The 20,714-nt window shown below is 34.1% G+C and overlaps 14 protein-coding genes and 1 pseudogene across 15 annotated transcripts, besides 3 other annotated features; 5 read left to right on the top strand and 10 right to left on the bottom strand.

The window, feature by feature from the left end:
• Positions 1-15,574: part of a mobile genetic element that runs on past the window's edge.
• Positions 1-18,182: part of a mobile genetic element that runs on past the window's edge.
• TVAGG3_0745520 (uncharacterized protein) lies at positions 1,949-2,265 on the top strand (the record flags this gene model as incomplete). The annotated part of the gene is made up of 1 exon (XM_051245007.1): positions 1,949-2,265. A coding segment is annotated over one exon (317 nt), but the record flags the coding sequence as incomplete, so codon positions are not given.
• On the bottom strand, positions 2,899-3,539 carry TVAGG3_0745510 (KilA, N-terminal/APSES-type HTH, DNA-binding family; the record flags this gene model as incomplete). The annotated part of the gene is made up of 1 exon (XM_051245006.1): positions 2,899-3,539. A coding segment is annotated over one exon (641 nt), but the record flags the coding sequence as incomplete, so codon positions are not given.
• TVAGG3_0745500 (uncharacterized protein) lies at positions 4,191-4,853 on the bottom strand (the record flags this gene model as incomplete). The annotated part of the gene is made up of 1 exon (XM_051245005.1): positions 4,191-4,853. One exon carries the CDS (start codon positions 4,851-4,853, stop codon positions 4,191-4,193), a length of 663 nt encoding a protein of 220 aa, XP_051091592.1.
• TVAGG3_0745490 (organellar and viral DNA polymerase type B) lies at positions 5,021-5,749 on the bottom strand (the record flags this gene model as incomplete). The annotated part of the gene is made up of 1 exon (XM_001293075.1): positions 5,021-5,749. One exon carries the CDS (start codon positions 5,747-5,749, stop codon positions 5,021-5,023), a length of 729 nt encoding a protein of 242 aa, XP_001293076.1.
• Positions 6,549-7,100, bottom strand: TVAGG3_0745480 (integrase core domain containing protein family; the record flags this gene model as incomplete). Its single annotated transcript, XM_051245004.1, has 1 exon — positions 6,549-7,100. The coding sequence occupies one exon, from the start codon at positions 7,098-7,100 to the stop codon at positions 6,549-6,551; it is 552 nt and encodes a 183-aa protein (XP_051091591.1).
• Positions 7,675-8,868, bottom strand: TVAGG3_0745470 (keratin-associated protein family; the record flags this gene model as incomplete). The annotated part of the gene is made up of 1 exon (XM_051245003.1): positions 7,675-8,868. The coding sequence occupies one exon, from the start codon at positions 8,866-8,868 to the stop codon at positions 7,675-7,677; it is 1,194 nt and encodes a 397-aa protein (XP_051091590.1).
• On the bottom strand, positions 9,170-10,202 carry TVAGG3_0745460 (annotated as a pseudogene). The gene has a single exon. A coding segment is annotated over exon 1 (1,033 nt).
• On the top strand, positions 10,220-10,984 carry TVAGG3_0745450 (uncharacterized protein; the record flags this gene model as incomplete). Its single annotated transcript, XM_051245002.1, has 1 exon — positions 10,220-10,984. The coding sequence occupies one exon, from the start codon at positions 10,220-10,222 to the stop codon at positions 10,982-10,984; it is 765 nt and encodes a 254-aa protein (XP_051091589.1).
• On the bottom strand, positions 11,201-11,795 carry TVAGG3_0745440 (uncharacterized protein; the record flags this gene model as incomplete). Its single annotated transcript, XM_051245001.1, has 1 exon — positions 11,201-11,795. A coding segment is annotated over one exon (595 nt), but the record flags the coding sequence as incomplete, so codon positions are not given.
• On the bottom strand, positions 12,269-13,105 carry TVAGG3_0745430 (protein of unknown function, DUF4106 family; the record flags this gene model as incomplete). The annotated part of the gene is made up of 1 exon (XM_051245000.1): positions 12,269-13,105. A coding segment is annotated over one exon (837 nt), but the record flags the coding sequence as incomplete, so codon positions are not given.
• Positions 13,197-14,003, top strand: TVAGG3_0745420 (uncharacterized protein; the record flags this gene model as incomplete). Its single annotated transcript, XM_051244999.1, has 1 exon — positions 13,197-14,003. One exon carries the CDS (start codon positions 13,197-13,199, stop codon positions 14,001-14,003), a length of 807 nt encoding a protein of 268 aa, XP_051091586.1.
• TVAGG3_0745410 (protein of unknown function, DUF4107 family) lies at positions 14,229-14,756 on the top strand (the record flags this gene model as incomplete). The annotated part of the gene is made up of 1 exon (XM_051244998.1): positions 14,229-14,756. One exon carries the CDS (start codon positions 14,229-14,231, stop codon positions 14,754-14,756), a length of 528 nt encoding a protein of 175 aa, XP_051091585.1.
• TVAGG3_0745400 (uncharacterized protein) lies at positions 14,884-15,318 on the bottom strand (the record flags this gene model as incomplete). Its single annotated transcript, XM_051244997.1, has 1 exon — positions 14,884-15,318. One exon carries the CDS (start codon positions 15,316-15,318, stop codon positions 14,884-14,886), a length of 435 nt encoding a protein of 144 aa, XP_051091584.1.
• Positions 15,712-16,525, top strand: TVAGG3_0745380 (uncharacterized protein; the record flags this gene model as incomplete). Its single annotated transcript, XM_051244996.1, has 1 exon — positions 15,712-16,525. A coding segment is annotated over one exon (814 nt), but the record flags the coding sequence as incomplete, so codon positions are not given.
• Positions 18,183-18,193: 11 nt separating the features above from the next.
• Positions 18,194-20,714: part of a mobile genetic element that runs on past the window's edge.
• Positions 18,873-19,677, bottom strand: TVAGG3_0745360 (MULE transposase domain-containing protein; the record flags this gene model as incomplete). Its single annotated transcript, XM_051244995.1, has 1 exon — positions 18,873-19,677. A coding segment is annotated over one exon (805 nt), but the record flags the coding sequence as incomplete, so codon positions are not given.

The raw sequence follows: 20,714 nt of genomic DNA, 5'->3' as shown, positions 1-20,714 counted from the left end.
AACTCTTGTCAGGAAGTCGTTCCAAAAATTCTGTTGCACAGTTCTGACCCCAAATGCTTTCACTCACTGAACCATCTTCACTGTCGTAACATATGTTAAAAGCTTTATGAAAGCCATCGGTACTGCACTCAAAGTCAGCAAAGAAAACGTGCTCAGGAATGAACTTACATTTAGCTTTATTTACTTCTTTTGACTCTGCTTTCTTCTTCAGTTGTACACAATACTTTGGAGCATATGTCAAATCTTTAAATGGTGCAAGGTTCTGTTTATATAAGTCAGTCGTATATGTGAAAAGTTCTCCATAAGAAATAGGTTCGAAATATTTGCACTCCCACAATGTTTTCATAACATCCCATAACGGTGTTGTTCTATCCATGCGAACAATGTATTTACCATCTCTCTTTGTATAAATCTTCATTTGTTTCTCAATGTTCATTCCACCACACTCCTTCAAGATTTCTATATAGTTGCGAATGAAATATGTTGTCATTGGTAATCTTTCGTTTAGCATGTAGTGGTCTTCAACAAGAAGTAAGTCAATAGTTCGAGCAGTTTCACATTCTTTTGGTATATATCTCTTTATTTCATTATGTCTTGAGTCATTGAAATAACCAATGGTAACATTAAATGCTATACTTGTTGCGTCAGAAATTTCTTGTACTTTACTTTGAGGAAAGTCTCTAACACGAATGACTTCTCTCATGTGGTCAATAGTCTCTCATCTACTCCAGCCTGAATGCAAGCATAAACGAAACAATTGTCTTCTGTCATAAGTGTTGCAGTTCTTTTGTTCAGTTCATTGAAGATTTGGTAGCGCTCAAGATTTATAGGTAATGTGCAAAGATACTTCCAGAACTGACCGCTTCTCTTCTTATAAAACTTCTTTTCACCATTATCTTTCCAAAAGCTTTCTATAAGTGCTGGGTTTCCTGTTTGCTTAAGAGCTTCCAAAATGGCTTTCTGGTCATTTGTCAGTGTGCTTTCATCTCTATATGGTCGCTTCTGTGGCTTTCCTTTCTTAACATCTGACATCGTTAAGCCTTCATATTCTGTTAAATCATACATCTTTATTTCGGTAAGATTCTTTATGTTTGTCAAGAAGAAGTCATAGTGCATTTCAACAATACCTGCAGCATTTGCTTCTATCTCTGATATAAAGTTCTCCTTCAAGAGCTGATGTAGTAATGTTCCAATATTATTGAGGTTTAACGTAGAACATTCATACTTTCCACCAAGTTTATAACATACCATCCATCTTTGTTGGGAGTTTATTTTAATCTTCTCTAAGAGTCTCATGAAAACCTTACCGAAATGTTTGTGTAAGTAGTCTCTGTTTGGTTCATCTAAAGCTTCGATGTTAAAGTCAATGAGTCTATTGCCTGACTTCACATTCCTCTTCCTATTCTCTTCATCTTTCTTTAACCATCTCTCACCTTCTTTTGGTTTGTCGTCAATGGAACGAATGACATCGTTAGCTTTGCGAACTTGTTCTATAGCACTTTTAAACATCTCTCTTCTCTGTTGTTTCAGTGTGTCGTCTCTTCTTCTTGTTTCACCAACGTTCGCATTTGTTATGTCAAACATCTCACGCCTTACTTCATGAGGTATTGAACGTCTATGATATAAGTCAATAGCAACGTCATTTAAAGGAAATGCTCTTGCATGGAACTTCGTCCTCGCCGCGTTGCGGCTTTATGAACTCATGAATTCTATCATAACTTATTGCACCATTATAGTCATTGAGGATGTCAGCGAGTGCTTTTTTGTTTGTTGCGTAATGTTTGCAACATCTATGTTAGCTTCTGTAAGAAGTTGTTTTATTTCCGAGTGTTCTAACTTAGACAACTTCCGATACATCTTTAGTAGGAAATAAAAAAATATTTTTTGAAAAAATTAGATTAGATTTTTTTTAAGTTATTTTTCAAAATAATTTAATATTTTTATTTTAATGAAACACATGCAAGATTGCAAGTTCTTTTCATACAATGCTCTCGCTACTGCCATCAAGAATGAGTTCAATGGTGCTTCAAACGTTAATGTTATCTTTAACAAGAAGTTTGTGAAAGAATCTAAGTTTGGTCAGTATGTCAGACCATTAGCTATCGTCATTGACCGCAAACGTTATACTTCACAAGAGTTAGCAGTAGTTTTGAAACAAAAGAGTTTCTTCGTCAATGTCAAAGATACACACTATACTGTTATAAAGAACTCTAACATTGACTTCTTCAGTATTGCTTTAAATCTTTCCGAACAGAAAGAATATAAGAAGGGTGAAACAAATGTGAAATATTATCCTTCATCTCTGAAGACAATAACGAACAAAGATGTTATACAGAAATTCTTACCAAAGGTTGAAGAAGCTTCTATTGACATTGACGAAGAAGTGAAATGGTTGAAGAAATAGACCCTGAAGCTATTTAAGCAAAAATATATTTTTGGTTAGTCTTCATATCGATATTTTACAACAATTCCCCAATGTATAAACTTTTCATACGCTTTTTCATAAGCTTTATATACCTTCAGAAATTTTGCATAATCTTTAGAAGCATTTAGATATTGTTTAAATGCTTTGTATGTCTTCAGAAATTTTGCATAATCTTTTACATGTTGTTCGTTCTCTTCTTCTGTCATGAGTTCCGAATATTCTAAATTCATGTTCTTTCATATGAGATAAAATTTTATAAAAAAATAAAATTAGCTTAGATTTTTTTTTATTCTTCCTCTTTGAAGTTGTCGAAATATTCTGTTATCTTTTCCTTCAGTAGCGGTAAGTCTTCTTTGAAGGTAAGTATTGTACAACCTTTCATATCATAGTGTGTTTGAGGAAGAGTATTTTTGACAATTTCCTTTATTTGCTCATTCGGTGTCATTGAAATCGGTAAGTTTTCACGATAGAACCAGTTTCTGTCAGATTTGTAAATCTTAGCAAGGTCGTAAAAGCTTTTGTTGTTTCTTCTGACTAAATGCAACATAACCATATCTCTATCTTCTTCTTTCTCCAACTCTTCAGCGTAAATCATATACTTATAACTCTTTTCCTTTCCTTTTGGTACTGAACGTGGTATTCTTTTCTGTATGCTTTTGTCTTTGGATTCAATGACTTCATCTTTTGCTTGAAGTTTCTTTTCCATCTCTCCACGTTCTGCTTTATATAGTTCATCTAACATCATGAAAATATAACAAGCATAACGAGGTGAAGCCCACATTGCTACAGCATTTACAAGAAGTCTATGAACATAATAACCTTTCAAACCAGGTGCCAAATTCTTGCGATTTTCGTACGGAATCTCTTCCCTCGGTTTTCCGAGGGAAGCAATCATATGAGGAAATTCTTCTAAAAGTTCTTTTGCCTGTTGGTTTTCAAACCAATGATATGCTTGCTTTGTAGAAAGAAGAGCATTCATTATACTTTGCATTTGGTACATGTCATCTTTGACTGAACGAATGAGTCTCAATTGTTTGTTATACTGTATGTATTCGTATTCTTCATTTATGGCTTCATGAACGATAGCAGTTGTTGTGTTCTCTGTTGTTGACATATCTGTCTTTACATACAAAATAAAAAAATAAATAAAAATAAAATTAGCGTTATTTTTCTGTGTTAAAGAAATGTTAAAAATTCATGGTTACATATGTGAAAAGAAGTCACGAACAAATGAAGGTCATAAGATTCAGCACATAATTCTGAATTGAATGGTGTGTCAGACATGTCAAACCGTCAAGAATTGAAGGAGATACGAGGCTATAAAGATTTTGGATATTTTCTGACAAAACACGACGATAGAAAAAGTGGCAAAATTGAGAGAAAGTTGTTCCCCGACCAAAATGCAATCATGTTGAAAAGTGACATTTGTAAAGTTGGACGATAGGATTTCCTGAAAAAGTGCAAGACTTGTCTTGAATCAGGACAAGATTTGTCTTGAAAAAATACAAGACTTGTCTTGAATCAGGACAAAACTTTACAAAATGTAAACTTTACATAACCGTTTCTATCGTACATGATATTTAGTTGACATTGTAAACTATCTTCATGTAAAGTATGGCGGTTTGAAACCGTCGGGAACCTTCACTTTTTTGACGAACTTTCCGCAGCAATTTTTAAAATGTGTGAAAACTCAACGGTTTGACACGTGCCATATGTCATTTTACTCAGAATTTTGTGCTGAATTCAGCAAAAATAATGAGTTCATTTACTCACAATATTTTTGTACAAAACGACCCCAAACTTTTAACTTCTTTTCTGCAGCTTCTAATGCTATCTTAGCGAGTTCATATTCTCTAAATTCTCTCTTTAAATCTTCTTGTTCCCATTGGTCTAGTTCGTATGGAGAATCTCTATAACCATAACATATCTCACGTTCATGTTCTAATTGTTTTTCGCACATTTTTCCAACTTCTTGTTCGAACAAAGGTTTAGCATTCTCTACTGTATCTTCGAGTTCTTCTTCATCTAACTTCTCATGAACTTTCTTGTCTATGGAGTCCATAATTTTTCCAACTGCTATGCAATATTTTGGAGAAGCCCACATTGCTATATAGTTTATAAGTCTTGGGTCTACATACGTTCCTCTAACCTGTTTGATTTCATCAGGAATTCCTGCATGAATTTTGTATAAAAAGCAACCGCCGGAATTCAGACGGTTGCTATATTCTTCACAAAATGCCTTATAATACTCTTCCCAGGACTTATTTTCCAACAACTTTCTAAAGTCTTTCCTAAACTGCTGACACATATTTGTTGCATTTATATAACCATCCTTGTCTCTACGTAAGACTTCAATACCGTTATAAGTGCCTTTTGTGAATGTTTCGCCATTAGATTTGTTAGTGAATGTTTTTGCTTCGACTGACATATATGTCTTTACATACAAAATAAAAAAATAAATAAAAATAAAACTAACTTTATTTTTTCTGTCTTAAGGAAATTCACGATTTTTGTTGCTGAATTCAGCAAAAATATATTTTAGGGTAGATGGTTAGATCTAACCTCATTTCTACCCTCTTTTCTACCCCAGTTATTTTATAAGCGTTTTACATGGTAAACGTTATGAATTCGTGAGACTTTAAACAGTTTCGTAGCTTCTATTTCTTCTTTTAGTACATCGAATGTTTTAACGATACCGAAGGTTTCTTTATATTTCTTCTTGACGTCAGATAGAAGGAAATCTTCTGCTGTTGGATAGTTTTTGTTCAGAAATGCTAACATGTCCATTTTATCTTCTGCTGGTTTTTCTGCTTCTTTCTTTAAGTCTGCATAGTCGTTTCTCATACGTTCTATCTCTTTGACGGAGTAGTTATATTTCCTCATTGCTGCTTTACATTTTGAACATTGCGGGTTCATTTTTGCGTTATACATTGAAATAAAACCAGCTAAAACAACTAAAGCGTCAATTGCTCTCTTCATCTCAAACATAGCGGGTCTTATTTGTTTGTTCCATACCTTACCTCTTCTATCTTTATCTCTTATCTGCCATACACATTCAGCAACTAACGAAACAAAGTTGTCGTAGGTCTTAAATTCTTTAGATTTATATATGTCAGAGATGTTCTTATATACCATGTCGCAATCTTTGTCCATAACCTTATGGTTGCAATGAAAACCAAGGAATTCATAGTTTACCTTTCGTATGAACTTCTTTATTTCTACTGAGTCAGTTGCTTTGACTTCTATTTCATCGAATTCAGGAATGGTTAGTTTTTGTTGCTGAATTTCAGGTAGTTTAGGCAAATGGTCAATAATGTCCTCCATTTCATAAAGATACTGTTCATTTGTTTCATCTTTCGCACTACAGTCTAAATTACTTGTTAAAAGTTCTTGCTTTATCTTCTGGATTTTTGTTTCAAAAGTATATGAAGAAGGAATGAAGCTTTTCATTTCTACTAACATAGATGTTGGATTCATGACTAAAGAGTTTGGTGCTGTTGTTTGAATTGTTGTTGTGCCGATTGTTGACATTTTTATTTTTTTATACAAAATAAAAAAATAAAAAAAATAAAACTAACTTTATTTTTTATTTCGGGAAAATTCATGAAAATTCAAGAGGTTAGAAAAGAGGGTAGAAGACAGGTTAGATCTAACCATCTACCCTAAATTATATTTTTGGGTCCTTTACACTCATTACGAAGAAGTCTTGACAAAACATTTACGAAGAAGTCATGAAAATTCAAGAGGTTAGAAAAGAGGGTAGAAGACAGGTTAGATCTAACCATCTACCCTAAAATATATTTTTGGGTCCTTTACACTCATTACGAAGAAGTCTTGACAAAACATTTACGAAGAAGTCATGAAAATTCAAGAGGGTAGAAAACAGGTGAGAAAACATTTACGAAGAAGTCTTGACAAAACATTTACGAAGAAGTCTTGACAAAACATTTACGAAGAAGTCTTGACAAATTCAAGAGGGTAGAAATGAGGTTAGAAAACAGGTTAGATCTAACCTCTTCACCTAAAATATATTTTTGGTGTAAATTTATGTTAAAATAAATGGTACCATTAATGATATCATGACTGTTCTCGTTCATGTCTGATTTACATCTAATGAAAAAGTTTAGAAGAATTTTCTTATTCTTTCTGGCTTATTTTTGTCTTTCCAGTACTCCCGCTCTAATGGTCCCAGATGTGTTGGCTTTGACTCTCTCAAGTTCTTAGATGGTATAACATCTTCAACGCCTCCTTCATATCTTACTTTATAAGTGTCATCGTTTATGTTGTAGCCAAGTATTTCAATAACCACTCCTCGCTTTGCTTCGTCAATGGTTTCAGCAAGTTTGCCATTACTACTTTCGACTAATTTGTGACGAGGGTAAAACGCAATAGAGTCGTCGGCAGCTTTTATAAGATATCCATTACCTTGCGTAGAGTCTACGAGATAATAGTTTCTACTTAACCTTAAACGTTTCTTTGTCAACGGTTTGTCGTCAAGAACTACACGAACTTTTGTACCAGGAATGAGGGTAAATTGTGTTGAATTTCTGATATTTTGTGTTTGACTTCGTTTCTTTTGTATATACTTTTCTTCTTGTTGTTGTGTCATTGAATTTGGTGTATGTCCTGTTGTAGAATGTGTTGAGGAATTATATACTTCGCGAAAATGTTTCATTGTTTCTTCGATAAAGTCTCGCTCTTGGTTTAAATCTCTGAGCGTTCTTATGAAGCGGTTTATGATGCCGAGTATGTTATGGTTATGGTCTTCAGTAGTGTAGTGAGTTATGTTATGCTTAATGAGAAAATCTGTGATTTCATTGCTGAGGTATGCACCGTCTTGGTCTGATGTTAAAGTACTTGGGTTATGTTCTGCTACAAACTTTTGTAAAACTCTTAACACTTCACGAGTTCCTTTATTTCTCATTATATACGCAAAAGCTTTGCGAGTGTTAACATTTATGAAGATGAGGAATGGTTTATGTCCTCCTTTTCTGCTTTGAATGAGAGTGTCAAATTGGTATGCGTCAGGAGCGTTGGAGTAAATTGGTAAAAAGTAGTCGTAAGGGTTTATTTTTGTTTGATGTACAACATTTTTGTCAAAGAACCTTTTCACTTCAGCTCTGTTAGTAAATCCCCAACTCTTTGCAGCTTCATTGAATTTTTTAAATGACCTCCATGGATGTTGTTCGAATACTTCTTTCAAGCTCATTTATGTAAAGTTAAAGATTTCATTCTAGGCTCAAGCGCGTTCATTGAACTCTATACCATGCGAATATAGTCACAAATGGTGGCATATAATCTGCACCCGAGCCTGTTGGATTTGTTGTGAAAGTATGGACATGATTTCCTCCTGGTTCAGTTGGTCGAAAAGTCTTTTTTGCTGCATTGTTATAAGATGGAGATAAAACGTCATTGCCAGCTTTATATTCTGAGTTGTATAATGGATGGTCTCTTAATGAGTGGCTATGGTCGCCAGAAAAGTTTGTAGTTCCTGTATGAGTGTGCGCAGGTAAGTTTGCTTCTTTAATTTTCTTTGAGCCTCCTGTTTGCTTTGAAGAGTTAGCACAGTATAAGAATTTGTCTACAATCTGTTCCCAAGTACCAAAACCTAAAACTGTTTCTGGATTTGTTGAATTCATTGACGTATAAATAGAACCTATAGGATATAATGTTTGAAGTATTTCTGTCTTTAATGTTTGAAGCTCTGTTTTATCTGCTTTCTTATCTAACATTGTTGGTAGTTCATATGCTTCAAAGTTTCTGGCATGATCTTCGATATTCCTGCAACTCTTATCTAAATTGTTAAGAGTATCTTTTACGCTTGTACTTGGATTTTCTAATGGTGCACTTGAACCAAGGTCAAAGTTCAATATTATGTCGTCTGCTCTAACAGTAGTGAAGGATTCATGTGTATGGTTCTTGTCTGCTTTCTTATCTAACATTGTTGGTAGTTCATGTGCTTCAAAGTTTCTGGCATGACTTTCAATATTCCTGCAACTCTTATCTAAATTGTTAAGAGTATCTTTTACGCTTGTACTCGGATTCTCTAAAGGTGCACTTGAACCAAGGTCAAAGTTCAATATTAAATCGTCTGCTCTAACAGTAGTGAAGGATTTATGTGTATGATTTTTGTCGGCTTTACTATTTAATGTAGCTTGAAGTTCATTTATATCGGAGATATTGTGTTTATGTTCTTTATCTGCTTTTTCGGCTAATTTCTCTTCTATCTCATTTATTTCAAGTTCATGCCTACCACCACCTCCCGAAGAAGTATTTTTCTTCAGCTCTTGAAGAACATCCACTTCACCATCTTTGGTGTCAATAATGAGACTTTGTGTTAAAACCTTTCCTGTCTTAATGGATGTTTGTAAAACTTCTTCTTCACCGTGTTCGGGGTCATGGTCGTCATCATATCTTGTGAAATCAGAGATGTTGTCATACATTAAGCATATCTGTCTCAAAAGTTCTGCTATTTGAAACTGGAACGAAAGATATACAGAACTTTCATCATCTCCTAAAGTCAAGTCTGCTTTCTTAAGTATTTCTTGAATGTATGCAATGAGAACAGAGTACCTTGGAAAATATTCGAACAATATTTCATTAGCTGTTGGTTTTGGTGGTTCTTTTGGAGTTTCTGTTGTTTCAGTTCCTTCTGTAGGTTCTGTTGGAGTTTCTGCATCTCTTGACTTCAATGCTCTTGCTCTCAAAGACCTAAATGTTAGAGCACCGGGTTTTACAAAGGACTTTATAAATGCTTTAATAGTTCCTGGTAAGTTATTGTTAGCATTAAGTAAGTTCCTTATGCTTCCATCATGTACGTCCATAGCACTATGTAAAAAATCTATACTTTTCTTGTAGTCAGCAATAGACTGACTGTGATTTTTTAAAGATTTGTCAATACCTTTAAGCCAATCTTCATGCATGTCTGATACTGAGCCAAGAATATCATTTGCTTCCTTTAGTGTATTTTGTGCTTCTCGTAAGTATCCAATCCCGTACGTGCATTGTTTGCTATACGTCTTACAGTATCTATTTGACTCCTTGTTTCTTGCATCCAACCAGATAAAGTTTTAATAGTATCCGAACCATTTGAAATGAAGTTCAAAGCATTTTTAACGTCATCTAAAGCTTCTTCACCAAGTACCGCCCATATCTTTCCGATTTGGTATTGAAGAACTCCATATGAAGCAGCTGTTAAACCAGTATTTATAAGGTTCCATATCCATGATTTAGCAGTTTTTCCATCCTTTCCATCTACACCATCCAAACCGTTCTCGCCTTGAGGTCCTTGTATTCCTTGTATTCCTTGTATTCCTTGTATTCCTTGTGGTCCTTGAGGTCCGGTGTCACCCTTCTCTCCTTTCAGTTCATCTTTATGTTCGTTATAATATTCTAATGTCATAAGGTGTACATCATTACTGCTACCAGCAACGCCAAGAATTTGTTTCTCATTCATGACTAAATTCTTTAGGCATTTAATGTTGTCGTCAAATCGAAAGCTCTTTAACAATTCAATGAGAACATTTAATACTTTCACTAATGAGGCATCTACTGTAGAATTTATATATTGCACCGTTCCATCATTTATGATAGGAACTTTACTTATTGTAATGAATGGGTCATAAGTGTTAAAAGTATCGAAATCAATGACTTTTTTAGTTTTTCCATCGTCAATGACTAAATCATTGCCTTCAATGGTTAATGTTGAGTTTTCGTTTACTAGTTCATGTGCTCTTCTTGCTTCATTTGTTTCATACGCATATGCAGCAATAGTCATATTTTAATGAGAATAAAATGTTGTTCTATTTGCAAAGTACAGACCCAAACGAATACGGGACAGTAAAGCTACAAACAAACTTAGGTCTACAGAATGAAGCACTTGCTTTCAGAGTTGTTGACTTCAATACTATCGCAACTTTTGTCATAACAGATGAAACAGATTTCATAGAGATTGAAATAGATGACAAAAGAAGTGTTATAACATTTCCTAACAGAACTGGGTATAGAATAGATAAAATTGCTGGAGTCATAAATACTCTCATAAATGAAGAAACTATTGACAACATAGATGTCGAACTCTCTTCTGAGGGAACATTGAAGTTCAGTAGCAAGAAAGAGTTCAAGATACCAAGAATGAGTCATAGAGTTCAACTTCTTTTAGGAGCATACCATATGACATTTCCTTTGAAAAGTGTTGACAAAACGATTGAGATGAAATCTGTTCCATACGTATGTTATGGCAATTGTTTGTACATTGAGTCAAAAATAGCTAATGTCACAGGTATTTCAGGAGTTAATAGTAAAGGTTCAGTAGAATATAAGTCTTTCTGTTATGCAGTAAATTCAATGTTCATTCCAAATGTTCCTGTCATAGCAACTCATTTAGGTAAATGGGTTCGCATTAGTCCTCATAATTTGAAAGACATGCAATTCAGACTTGTTGACTTTCAAGGAGAGCCTGTAGAACTGAAGGCACCAGTGCGAATGACTGTTGAAGTTGACTTTTTAGAAAATATTAAATGCAACAGCTTACAAGAGAACTCAGAGCTAAAAATATAAAGTATGAATGTTATGTATTAGGTCATGAACTTTGGTTGTTGCTGTTTGATGAAACAAATGAGTTAGTTATGTCAGTCAAGAGAACAGAAAAATATTGTGTTAGTGAAAACTGCACCAAGTCAATAAGATTAGGTTTGCATTATGAAGATGAGTTCGATACTGTTGAAGAAGTTTTGGATAGATATTACAAATTGCTTTAATTTACTAAAACATATTTCAAGCAAAGTTTATATTCTGTTGAAAGTTTTGTATACTCGTTCGAATATTTATACTTAAACTCAACTCCTGTAGTTCCTGGTGTTTCAATGATGCGGATGTTACCTATTTTCATGAATGGTGGCGTTTGACCACAGCATTCGATTTCAGGGTCGAGATAGTCAATGACACATTGTTTCCCTGTTATTCGTGAGATAACATTTTCAAGGTCCTCCTTTGTTAGAATTATTTGGTTCTTACTTATAAGATTTGTCAAAAGCTTCTTATCGTCTTTGAGTAAAATTGTTTGGTATAACTGAAGAAGGTAATGGTCTACGTTATCTGAAGGATTTGTTTGAACATTTGTGTAAGGGTTGTCGTTGGCTTCTCTTGAAAGAATTTGGTCCAGTGGTGGATACTCTAACTTAACATCTGATGTAGCGTTAGCGTTTGAAGCTGTGTTTAAATTCACGGATTTCAGCTCTGGTTCTGGTTCTTTCAAACACTCTGAACTATAGTTCTTTATGACAATATTGTTTGTCGTTCGTGAGTCAACATTTGATGTTGGTTCAATTGGAACATTAACGGCACCAGCTAAGATGGATTTGCTTCTCATTTCATATAGAATAAAAACCTTTTATATGTATGAAATGAACAATATACTCGACAAGGGTTTGAATGTAAAGCTAACGAATGAAAATATTGTTGAATTCACTGAGACAGGTGCTGTGTATAAAGATGTAGAACTACTGAACAAAAGAGCTAAGGGAAGAAGCAGGAACATGAACAAAGGGTGGAAGCCTATAAAAATTTATGTCAATGATGGCTCAGGAGGTTCAAACATAAAGTATGCAGAAAGTTATAGAGTTTATGCTCTCAAGGTGAAAAGCCTTCATTTAAGAACAGCTATTCTAACGCATATCCTCAAAAGCTAACGGATGGAGAAGTGGATGATATGAATGACAGCAAAAATATTAACAGAAATGGCGACAGAGATGCATGGAATTTGTTTACCATCAGTCAATTGAAGGTTAAGCTTTAAAACAATGTTGGTCGTTCCCATGGAATATTTTTGACTTTAATGGTATTAGTCATGATATGAATCTCAAGGTATGAACGAGGAGAGATGAGAGACTTATATGCTTCCCAAATTTCTTCAAAAGGTAATGTTATACCTGACTGTTTCCAAATGAGTTCAATATCATAGCGTGAGAAACCTTGAAAGATAACGAAGTCAGTTATGAGACGTTTTATGTTTAAAGCAAGGAAACGCCATGTTTGCATAAGTATTGCTACAGTTAAATGGTAATGTCTGACTTTAGTAATGATGTTAGCTAATGGTGAGTCAGGCTTTGACACTAAACCTTTTCCGGCGAAGTCGTCACAAACAAGCAGAGTGTTTGATGGATATTTTTTGAAGGGGTATTTTGAAAGTTTTGACAGAATGTAGTTTGTAAGTCGTTTCATATCGTAAACTCCTGAGTATTGACGTAAGTGGTGTTTGTCAATAATTCTTTCCATCTCCTCAGAAGTCTTTTGCATTCCTGACTGTATAAATTCAACGATGGCATAATATTTCCTCTTACGTCGAATGTAACGTTGAAGAAATTCAATGAGTTCGCTATCTGGAACTTTAACGACAGAGGCTTGAACTTTTGACATAAATGTTTTCGCTGTTGAGTCCATAGAGTCTGAAGTTGCTGATATAATGATTTGGTCATAATATGAGTCATTTCCTAAACGTTCTGTTATGAGTATATGACGAATGAGGTTGAATGTCTTTCCTGACCCCATCTTTCCACAATAGAAATAAACGCCATTTGAACAGAATTCATAATCTTTGCTGAAAGGAAGAATAAGAGAAGAGTTAAGTTTGTCTGTAGTTTCATTCATGTTTTCATCTACGTCATGTATTAAATGCTTCATTTTATTTCCATTAAAAATGCAAGTCAGAAATATTCAGAACATAGCACCGAGTCTAACTGACAAGAGTATAAAGATATACTATGAACACGTTATGATGAAACCAACCAAAATTCAAGAAAGTCAGTATACTTATGAATATCCAAGGCACTGGGTAGAGTATGTAGGAGGTGAGAAAGCTATTGAAATCAGACAGGTTCGAAGTATTCCAGCAGGAAGAACAATATTATTGAAGAACTTTAATGTTTTGAGGTATAATGATGAAACAAAGAAGCAAGATAGTTTTCCTGTTGCTGTGTATGTGAACTTAGATACAGGAGATGACATGAAAGTTTTTAACACAAAACTTCAAACAGTAGTGAGAGAACAACTGACTGCGGAAGGACATCCATTACCTTCAGAAGTTAGCATAGCATATAATTTTGAAACAAACACAATAGATTTTAAAGTCGTCTCTGCAAAGAAGTCAGGATTTACATTTAATGAAGCAGATGTATATTCGAATGAAAACTTCAAAGCTATTGCATGGTTAGATAATGACGATTGCTTTAAGAAAATATTTAAATACAGTGACTCAACGATGTCAATAGATGACCTTCGTGGAATGTTACCATCGACGTTTATAGTTGAAGGTTCAGCAGGATTGCTTACAAGATTGTCAATTGGTGGTATTTGGTCTCGTGAGAACATTGTTATAAAATCCAGTATAAGTGAATTTGCTGAAGAATCTATATTATGTCTTTCAAACTATATGTATTCGCCACCGAAGCATTATAGTATAACAAACTTTGTCAGTAAGTTTAACATAAGACTTGTCGAACCTTCTTCAATGAAAGATGTTGTGCTACCCAAAGACGGAAAGGATGGACTCATTATTGAGATGATTTTAATAGCATATTAAATGAGTTTGTTTTTGAAGGTCATTCATGATGAAATAACTGTTGTAGAAGATGTTAGCAATTGTTCAGACATTTTGAAGCGTATAGATGATATAAGAAATAAGTTAGATAGACCGCAAAGCGGTGAGGGCGAAGCCCGTGAGAACGTTTATGTTTCATTGACTTTCTCCAGTAACGAGAACTTTTATGAGATAATGTTGAAGAGAGATGATTTTAATATGGTGTAAATGGTAGCTTGGGCAGCTTTAGGCGCAATGGGAACAAAAGCATTAGCATTTGGAGCAAAAGCACTTGGAGCCTATGACGCAGTAAATAAAATGAGTGGAGGAAGGGTTTCGAAGACATTAGATGCAAATAAAGGAAAGATTGGAGGCTGGGTTGCAAAGAAGTTAAGATTAAATAAAATAGGGCTCATAAATAAAGCATCCAATTTGGTTGCGACTGAGTCAGAAAATGCTTTAGGAAAGGACGATGAGTTTGCAAAACACGCAAAAGACTTTAATGACCAGATGAAAGGTGAAACAATGCATTTAAATAGAGTCGATGGAACTAAAGAAAATGTTTCTTCTCCACCAGTAGTTCTTCCGTATGGTCCTTATGGAATGTATGGAAACCCTTACGAAAGACCATTTGACCCATTGACTGGTGGAAGTAACTGGTATCATTACGGCCGAAGAAGAAAGATAGTCAAGTTGGAGACAGATGTGAAGAAAGCAACTAAAAAGAAACCAAGGAAGAGAGTTATAAAGCAATGAATTCAACAGGGTAGAAATGAGGTTAGATCTAACCTTCTACCCTAAATTTAAATGGATGTTTTCATACGTGTGGGAGTGGTGATATCATTTATTTTTAAATAAATGTGGGAACAAAAATATAACATTTCTACTCAGCAGGAATGAGACCCTTACTGACTATGTATTCGTTTAATGCTTGATGAAAACAATGGTACATATTATCGTATGGGTATACACAACGTCTGTTTCCATCGTCGTCGTATATGTAGAGCTCAAATCCAGTCCAACCTTCTTTTGTACAATATGTAGCTTTATTTAAGTATGCATTTATGTAGATAAGGCAAGTTTCTTCATCGCTCCAGAAATAATTTTTGTTCTTTGTTGAAATAGTTTTCGTTCCTCTGCGACCATAAGGAATGTATGCAATGAACTTTGCGTCATAAGGGATTGTAATATATTCAGGGTTTCTTTCATCATCAATGGGTCTGTCTTTGTTAAAATGCATGTTTCTCAGTTTTACTTGAGTTTTGAATAGTTCACGGAAACGTTCTGGGAAAGAGTCATAGTAAATGTAGTCGGACATTTCTTTGTAATGAAATAAAAAATTTAAAAAAATAAAAATAAGGTTATTTTTTATTTAGTGAGGACGGTAGTGAATTCGTTAGTGAATTCGTTAGTGAAGTCGTTTATGTGTCAGACGGTTTTGTAAATATTTAAGGTTAAGTTGGTGTTATGGTTGTGTTGTAAAATATACGTTACTGGTTTCGTAAAGTGTCAAGACCGCTAAGTGGTGTACGGAGGCGCGCAGTGCCTCAGTACACGACTTAGTCATACTAACTAGAAATACACACCATTTGAACAGAATTCATAATCTTTGCTGAAAGGAAGAATAAGAGAAGAGTTAAGTTTGTCTGTAGTTTCATTCATGTCTTCATCTACATCATGTATTAAATGCTTCATTTTAATCTTATTAAAAATGCAAGTCAGAAATATTCAGAACATAGCACCGAGTCTAACTGACAAGAGTATAAAGATATACTATGAACATGTTATGATGAAACCTACCAAAATTCAAGAAAGTCAGTATACTTATGAATATCCAAGGCACTGGGTAGAGTATGTAGGAGGTGAGAAAGCTATTGAAATCAGACAGGTTCGAAGTATTCCAGCAGGAAGAACAATATTATTGAAGAACTTTAATGTTTTGAGGTATAATGATGAAACAAAGAAGCAAGATAGTTTTCCTGTTGCTGTGTATGTGAACTTAGATACAGGAGATGACATGAAAGTTTTTAACACAAAACTTCAAACAGTAGTGAGAGAACAACTGACTGCGGAAGGACATCCATTACCTTCAGAAGTTAGCATAGCATATAATTTTGAAACAAACACAATAGATTTTAAAGTCGTCTCTGCAAAGAAGTCAGGATTTACATTTAATGAAGCAGATGTATATTCGAATGAAAACTTCAAAGCTATTGCATGGTTAGATAATGACGATTGCTTTAAGAAAATATTTAAATACAGTGACTCAACGATGTCAATAGATGACCTTCGTGGAATGTTACCATCGACGTTTATAGTTGAAGGTTCAGCAGGATTGCTTACAAGATTGTCAATTGGTGGTATTTGGTCTCGTGAGAACATTGTTATAAAATCCAGTATAAGTGAATTTGCTGAAGAATCTATATTATGTCTTTCAAACTATATGTATTCGCCACCGAAGCATTATAGTATAACAAACTTTGTCAGTAAGTTTAACATAAGACTTGTCGAACCTTCTTCAATGAAAGATGTTGTGCTACCCAAAGACGGAAAGGATGGACTCATTATTGAGATGATTTTAATAGCATATTAAATGAGTTTGTTTTTGAAGGTCATTCATGATGAAATAACTGTTGTAGAAGATGTTAGCAATTGTTCAGACATTTTGAAGCGTATAGATGATATAAGAAATAAGTTAGATAGACCGCAAAGCGGTGAGGGCGAAGCCCGTGAGAACGTTTATGTTTCATTGACTTTCTCCAGTAACGAGAACTTTTATGAGATAATGTTGAAGAGAGATGATTTTAATATGGTGTAAATGGTAGCTTGGGCAGCTTTAGGCGCAATGGGAACAAAAGCATTAGCATTTGGAGCAAAAGCACTTGGAGCCTATGACGCAGTAAATAAAATGAGTGGAGGAAGGGTTTCGAAGACATTAGATGCAAATAAAGGAAAGATTGGAGGCTGGGTTGCAAAGAAGTTAAGATTAAATAAAATAGGGCTCATAAATAAAGCATCCAATTTGGTTGCGACTGAGTCAGAAAATGCTTTAGGAAAGGACGATGAGTTTGCAAAACACGCAAAAGACTTTAATGACCAGATGAAAGGTGAAACAATGCATTTAAATAGAGTCGATGGAACTAAAGAAAATGTTTCTTCTCCACCAGTAGTTCTTCCGTATGGTCCTTATGGAATGTATGGAAACCCTTACGAAAGACCATTTGACCCATTGACTGGTGGAAGTAACTGGTATCATTACGGCCGAAGAAGAAAGACAGTCAAGTTGGAGACAGATGTTAAGAAAGCAACTAAAAAGAAACCAAGGAAGAGAGTTATAAAGCAATGAATTCAACAGGATAGAAATGAGGTTAGAAATCGGGTTAGATCTACCCATCTACCCTAAATTTATTTTTGTGCTATGTTTTCATACGTGTGAGGGTGGTGATATCATTTATTTTTAAGTTTATTTTTTTATAAATGACAGAACAAAAATAAAGCATATCTACTCAACAGGAATGAGACCCTTACTGACTATGTATTCGTTTAATGCTTGATGAAAACAATGGTACATATTATCGTATGGGTATACACAACGTCTGTTTCCATCGTCGTCGTATATGTAGAGCTCAAATCCAGTCCAACCTTCTTTTGTACAATATGTAGCTTTATTTAAGTATGCATTTATGTAGATAAGGCAAGTTTCTTCATCGCTCCAGAAATAATTTTTGTTCTTTGTTGAAATAGTTTTCGTTCCTCTGCGACCATAAGGAATGTATGCAATGAACTTTGCGTCATAAGGGATTGTAATATATTCAGGGTTTCTTTCATCATCAATGGGTCTGTCTTTGTTAAAATGCATGTTTCTCAGTTTTACTTGAGTTTTGAATAGTTCACGGAAACGTTCTGGGAAAGAGTCATAGTAAATGTAGTCGGACATTTCTTTGTAATGAAATAAAAAATTTTAAAAAAATAAAAATAAGGTTATTTTTTATTTAGTGAGGACGGTAGTGAATTCGTTAGTGAATTCGTTAGTGAAGTCGTTTATGTGTCAGACGGTTTTGTAAATATTTAAGGTTAAGTTGGTGTTATGATTGTGTTGTAAAATATACGTTACCGGTTTCGTAAAGTGTCAAACCGTTATCTTGGGTAAGGTGGAACGCAGTGCCTCCGTACCCAAGATAGGTATATTAATTACATTATTCTTTTTGGACATAGCAGGGTTGGAAATTTCTTTGAAATTTTGAACTTCTTCAACTTCTTTGTAAACGTCGCTTTCAGACGATATAGGTTCCTCGTCATTGTCTGATTCAGATTTGTCTGTAGTACTTTTCTCGTTTGGAGCATTTGAAATTTTTTTATTTTCAAAAGTCTCGGATTTTGAACTTATTGGTGTCTCAAAAGATCCATCTGATAATTCTGGAATAGGATATGGACTCTTTTTACCTTTAGCCTTTACCTCGAAATCATCATCAGAATCATCTGAGAGAGGTTCATCTGTAACTTCTGAATTTGAACTGCTGTGGTCTGAATTTGAATGAGCCTTCTCAATTTTGCTTGTTTTGCGAGTAATTTTCGAAAATTTTTCACCAAGATCACCATTAGGCTTTTGTATGTTCTTTTTTCTTGTAAGACAACGATTACTTCTTTGTTTTGGAAATTTGGTTCGGTTAATTTTCGTGATTCCCTTTTGTTCGATTGAGAATAAATTCTCGGTGAGTAATGTTTTATTGAATTTGTAATTTGATGGATTTGCCATTGATTTGATCACTTGATTAACCACTTTATTCTGATCATTTGGGATTTCATTGAGAATCTTCTCATCATTTTGAGAAAACTCACCTGTTTCTGGTGTAAAGTCGATTGAATTCTCGTTTACTTGATTTGACTGTTGAAATTCTTTAAGTTTGATTTGATTTTTCTTGGAATTTCGATTTGTTTCGGATAAATAATTTGTAATTGCTTTTTTAATATTTGCTGTGGACTTTGTATAATTGACAGGATGTTTTGCTGGTTTTGTACTGAGTAATTGTTTATCCAACAAGTGTTTATCGACTTTCATTAAGATTGCAATCATTATTTCGAGGCTAGGATGGGCATTTTCTAATTCTTTCGAAAGCAAAGAATGGAAGGATTCAAGAGCATTATTTGTGTAGATATCATCCTCTGAATCTAATTGGTTAATGAACTCATAATCTTTCTTCCATACTTTTTTATAGTAATTTACGAACGGCTTTGCAATTTCTGAGGATGACTCATCGATTAATTTAAGTATTTGATAAAATGAGTCTTTTTCGACGAAAGGTAATGAGGAATAAATTTGGTAAAGTGTAAAAATCTCTTTTGGTATCTCTTGTTTCGGGTATAATTCTTTTATTTTGCGAATTAATGCTTGGCGATAATGAAATAAGCAGCCAGTAACCTTTGCGTTTGGACAAAATAATTTAATGGATTTGTAAAGTGCGATTTCAAAATCTACGTAAACAGTTTTGAAATTGTTGAACCCAATTATTGAAATTAATGCGGAAAATGCGGTTGTATACGCTTCTGCTGTCCGAGATTTCATAAGAATGTGGACAACAGGAATGTATTCATTCGTTGTTTGGTCAAGCACCATTAATGTAAGGAGTTGACCCTTGTCATCGAACTGTCTTGGGACGATTTTAAAGGTACCGTCCAAGAATAATTTTGTTGCTGAGTGACAAATTGAGACAGAACGATCATAACCGAAAATTATTATTGGTTCTGGGTAAAACGCGATGTATTTTAGAAAATTTTCGGAATTTTGTTTGGTAATTGAAAGAATTTGTTCCACAAAATCTGGAATAACCAAATTATGTGGATAAAACTCTTTGTATAATGTGCGTGGTAAATTTTCTGGTATTTTTGGAGGCCTTTCAAGTTTTGTTGCCTCAGAAAGTAAATATGATAATATTTGCGCTTCTGAAGTTAACGGTTGTATTGAATGGTGTTCACGTGTAATTTGCATTAGATCCCTAATTTTTGTTTCTTCTTCAATATCTCTAAAAACTGTACCTTTTGGTGTGCATGAATGCTCACCACTGAGAGGTTCGATTTTTGGAATTTGATTTGGGTACAGTGTCACTTTTATTTTGTAATTGCAGCTTCCTTCGCATTTGTAAACGATTGAATATGAATGTTCGGTGCCGGATGAATCAATTTTGTGAAATTTATAGGGAGGACTAATATAATATTGTGTGTAAACGTTTTTATCGCAATCTCTGAGTTGAATTGTGCAAGCACGCTTTAAATAATTCCATACGTGCTTTCTTAAATTTTTTGAATAATTTGGAAAGTGTAAATTTAAAAATTGATTCAGAAATTCATGCTTATTCGTAGCATCTTTTTGATATATGATAGCTGCTCCATTCAATTCATCGATCTGAGGCTGAGAAAAATGAAAAGTACGAGGAGGCATATGATTGTCAAAATTTTATAAGTTATATAATAGTGATCTGCACTATTAAGAGGAGTTTTTTCATTACTATTTTTTTCAGATTTCTTTACTTTTTCTGAAATTTAATTATAATTGGATGTTATACTTCAATTCCTTAGTTGATAATAAAAGAACATAATATATGATCTTTGTTTCATTATTTAATTTTGTTCTATTTCCTTTATTTGACGAGAAAAATGAAAATTGTTTTCGAAAAACTCCAAAAAAATTAGAGAAAACCGAATTTGTCTTGAAAAATT

This window comes from Trichomonas vaginalis, chromosome III, assembly GCF_026262505.1.
Source record: "Trichomonas vaginalis G3 chromosome III, whole genome shotgun sequence".
Taxonomy (NCBI): Eukaryota; Parabasalia; order Trichomonadida; family Trichomonadidae; genus Trichomonas; species Trichomonas vaginalis.
Note: the sequence above shows the minus strand (reverse complement) of the source record. Positions and strands in the feature narration are given on the sequence as shown.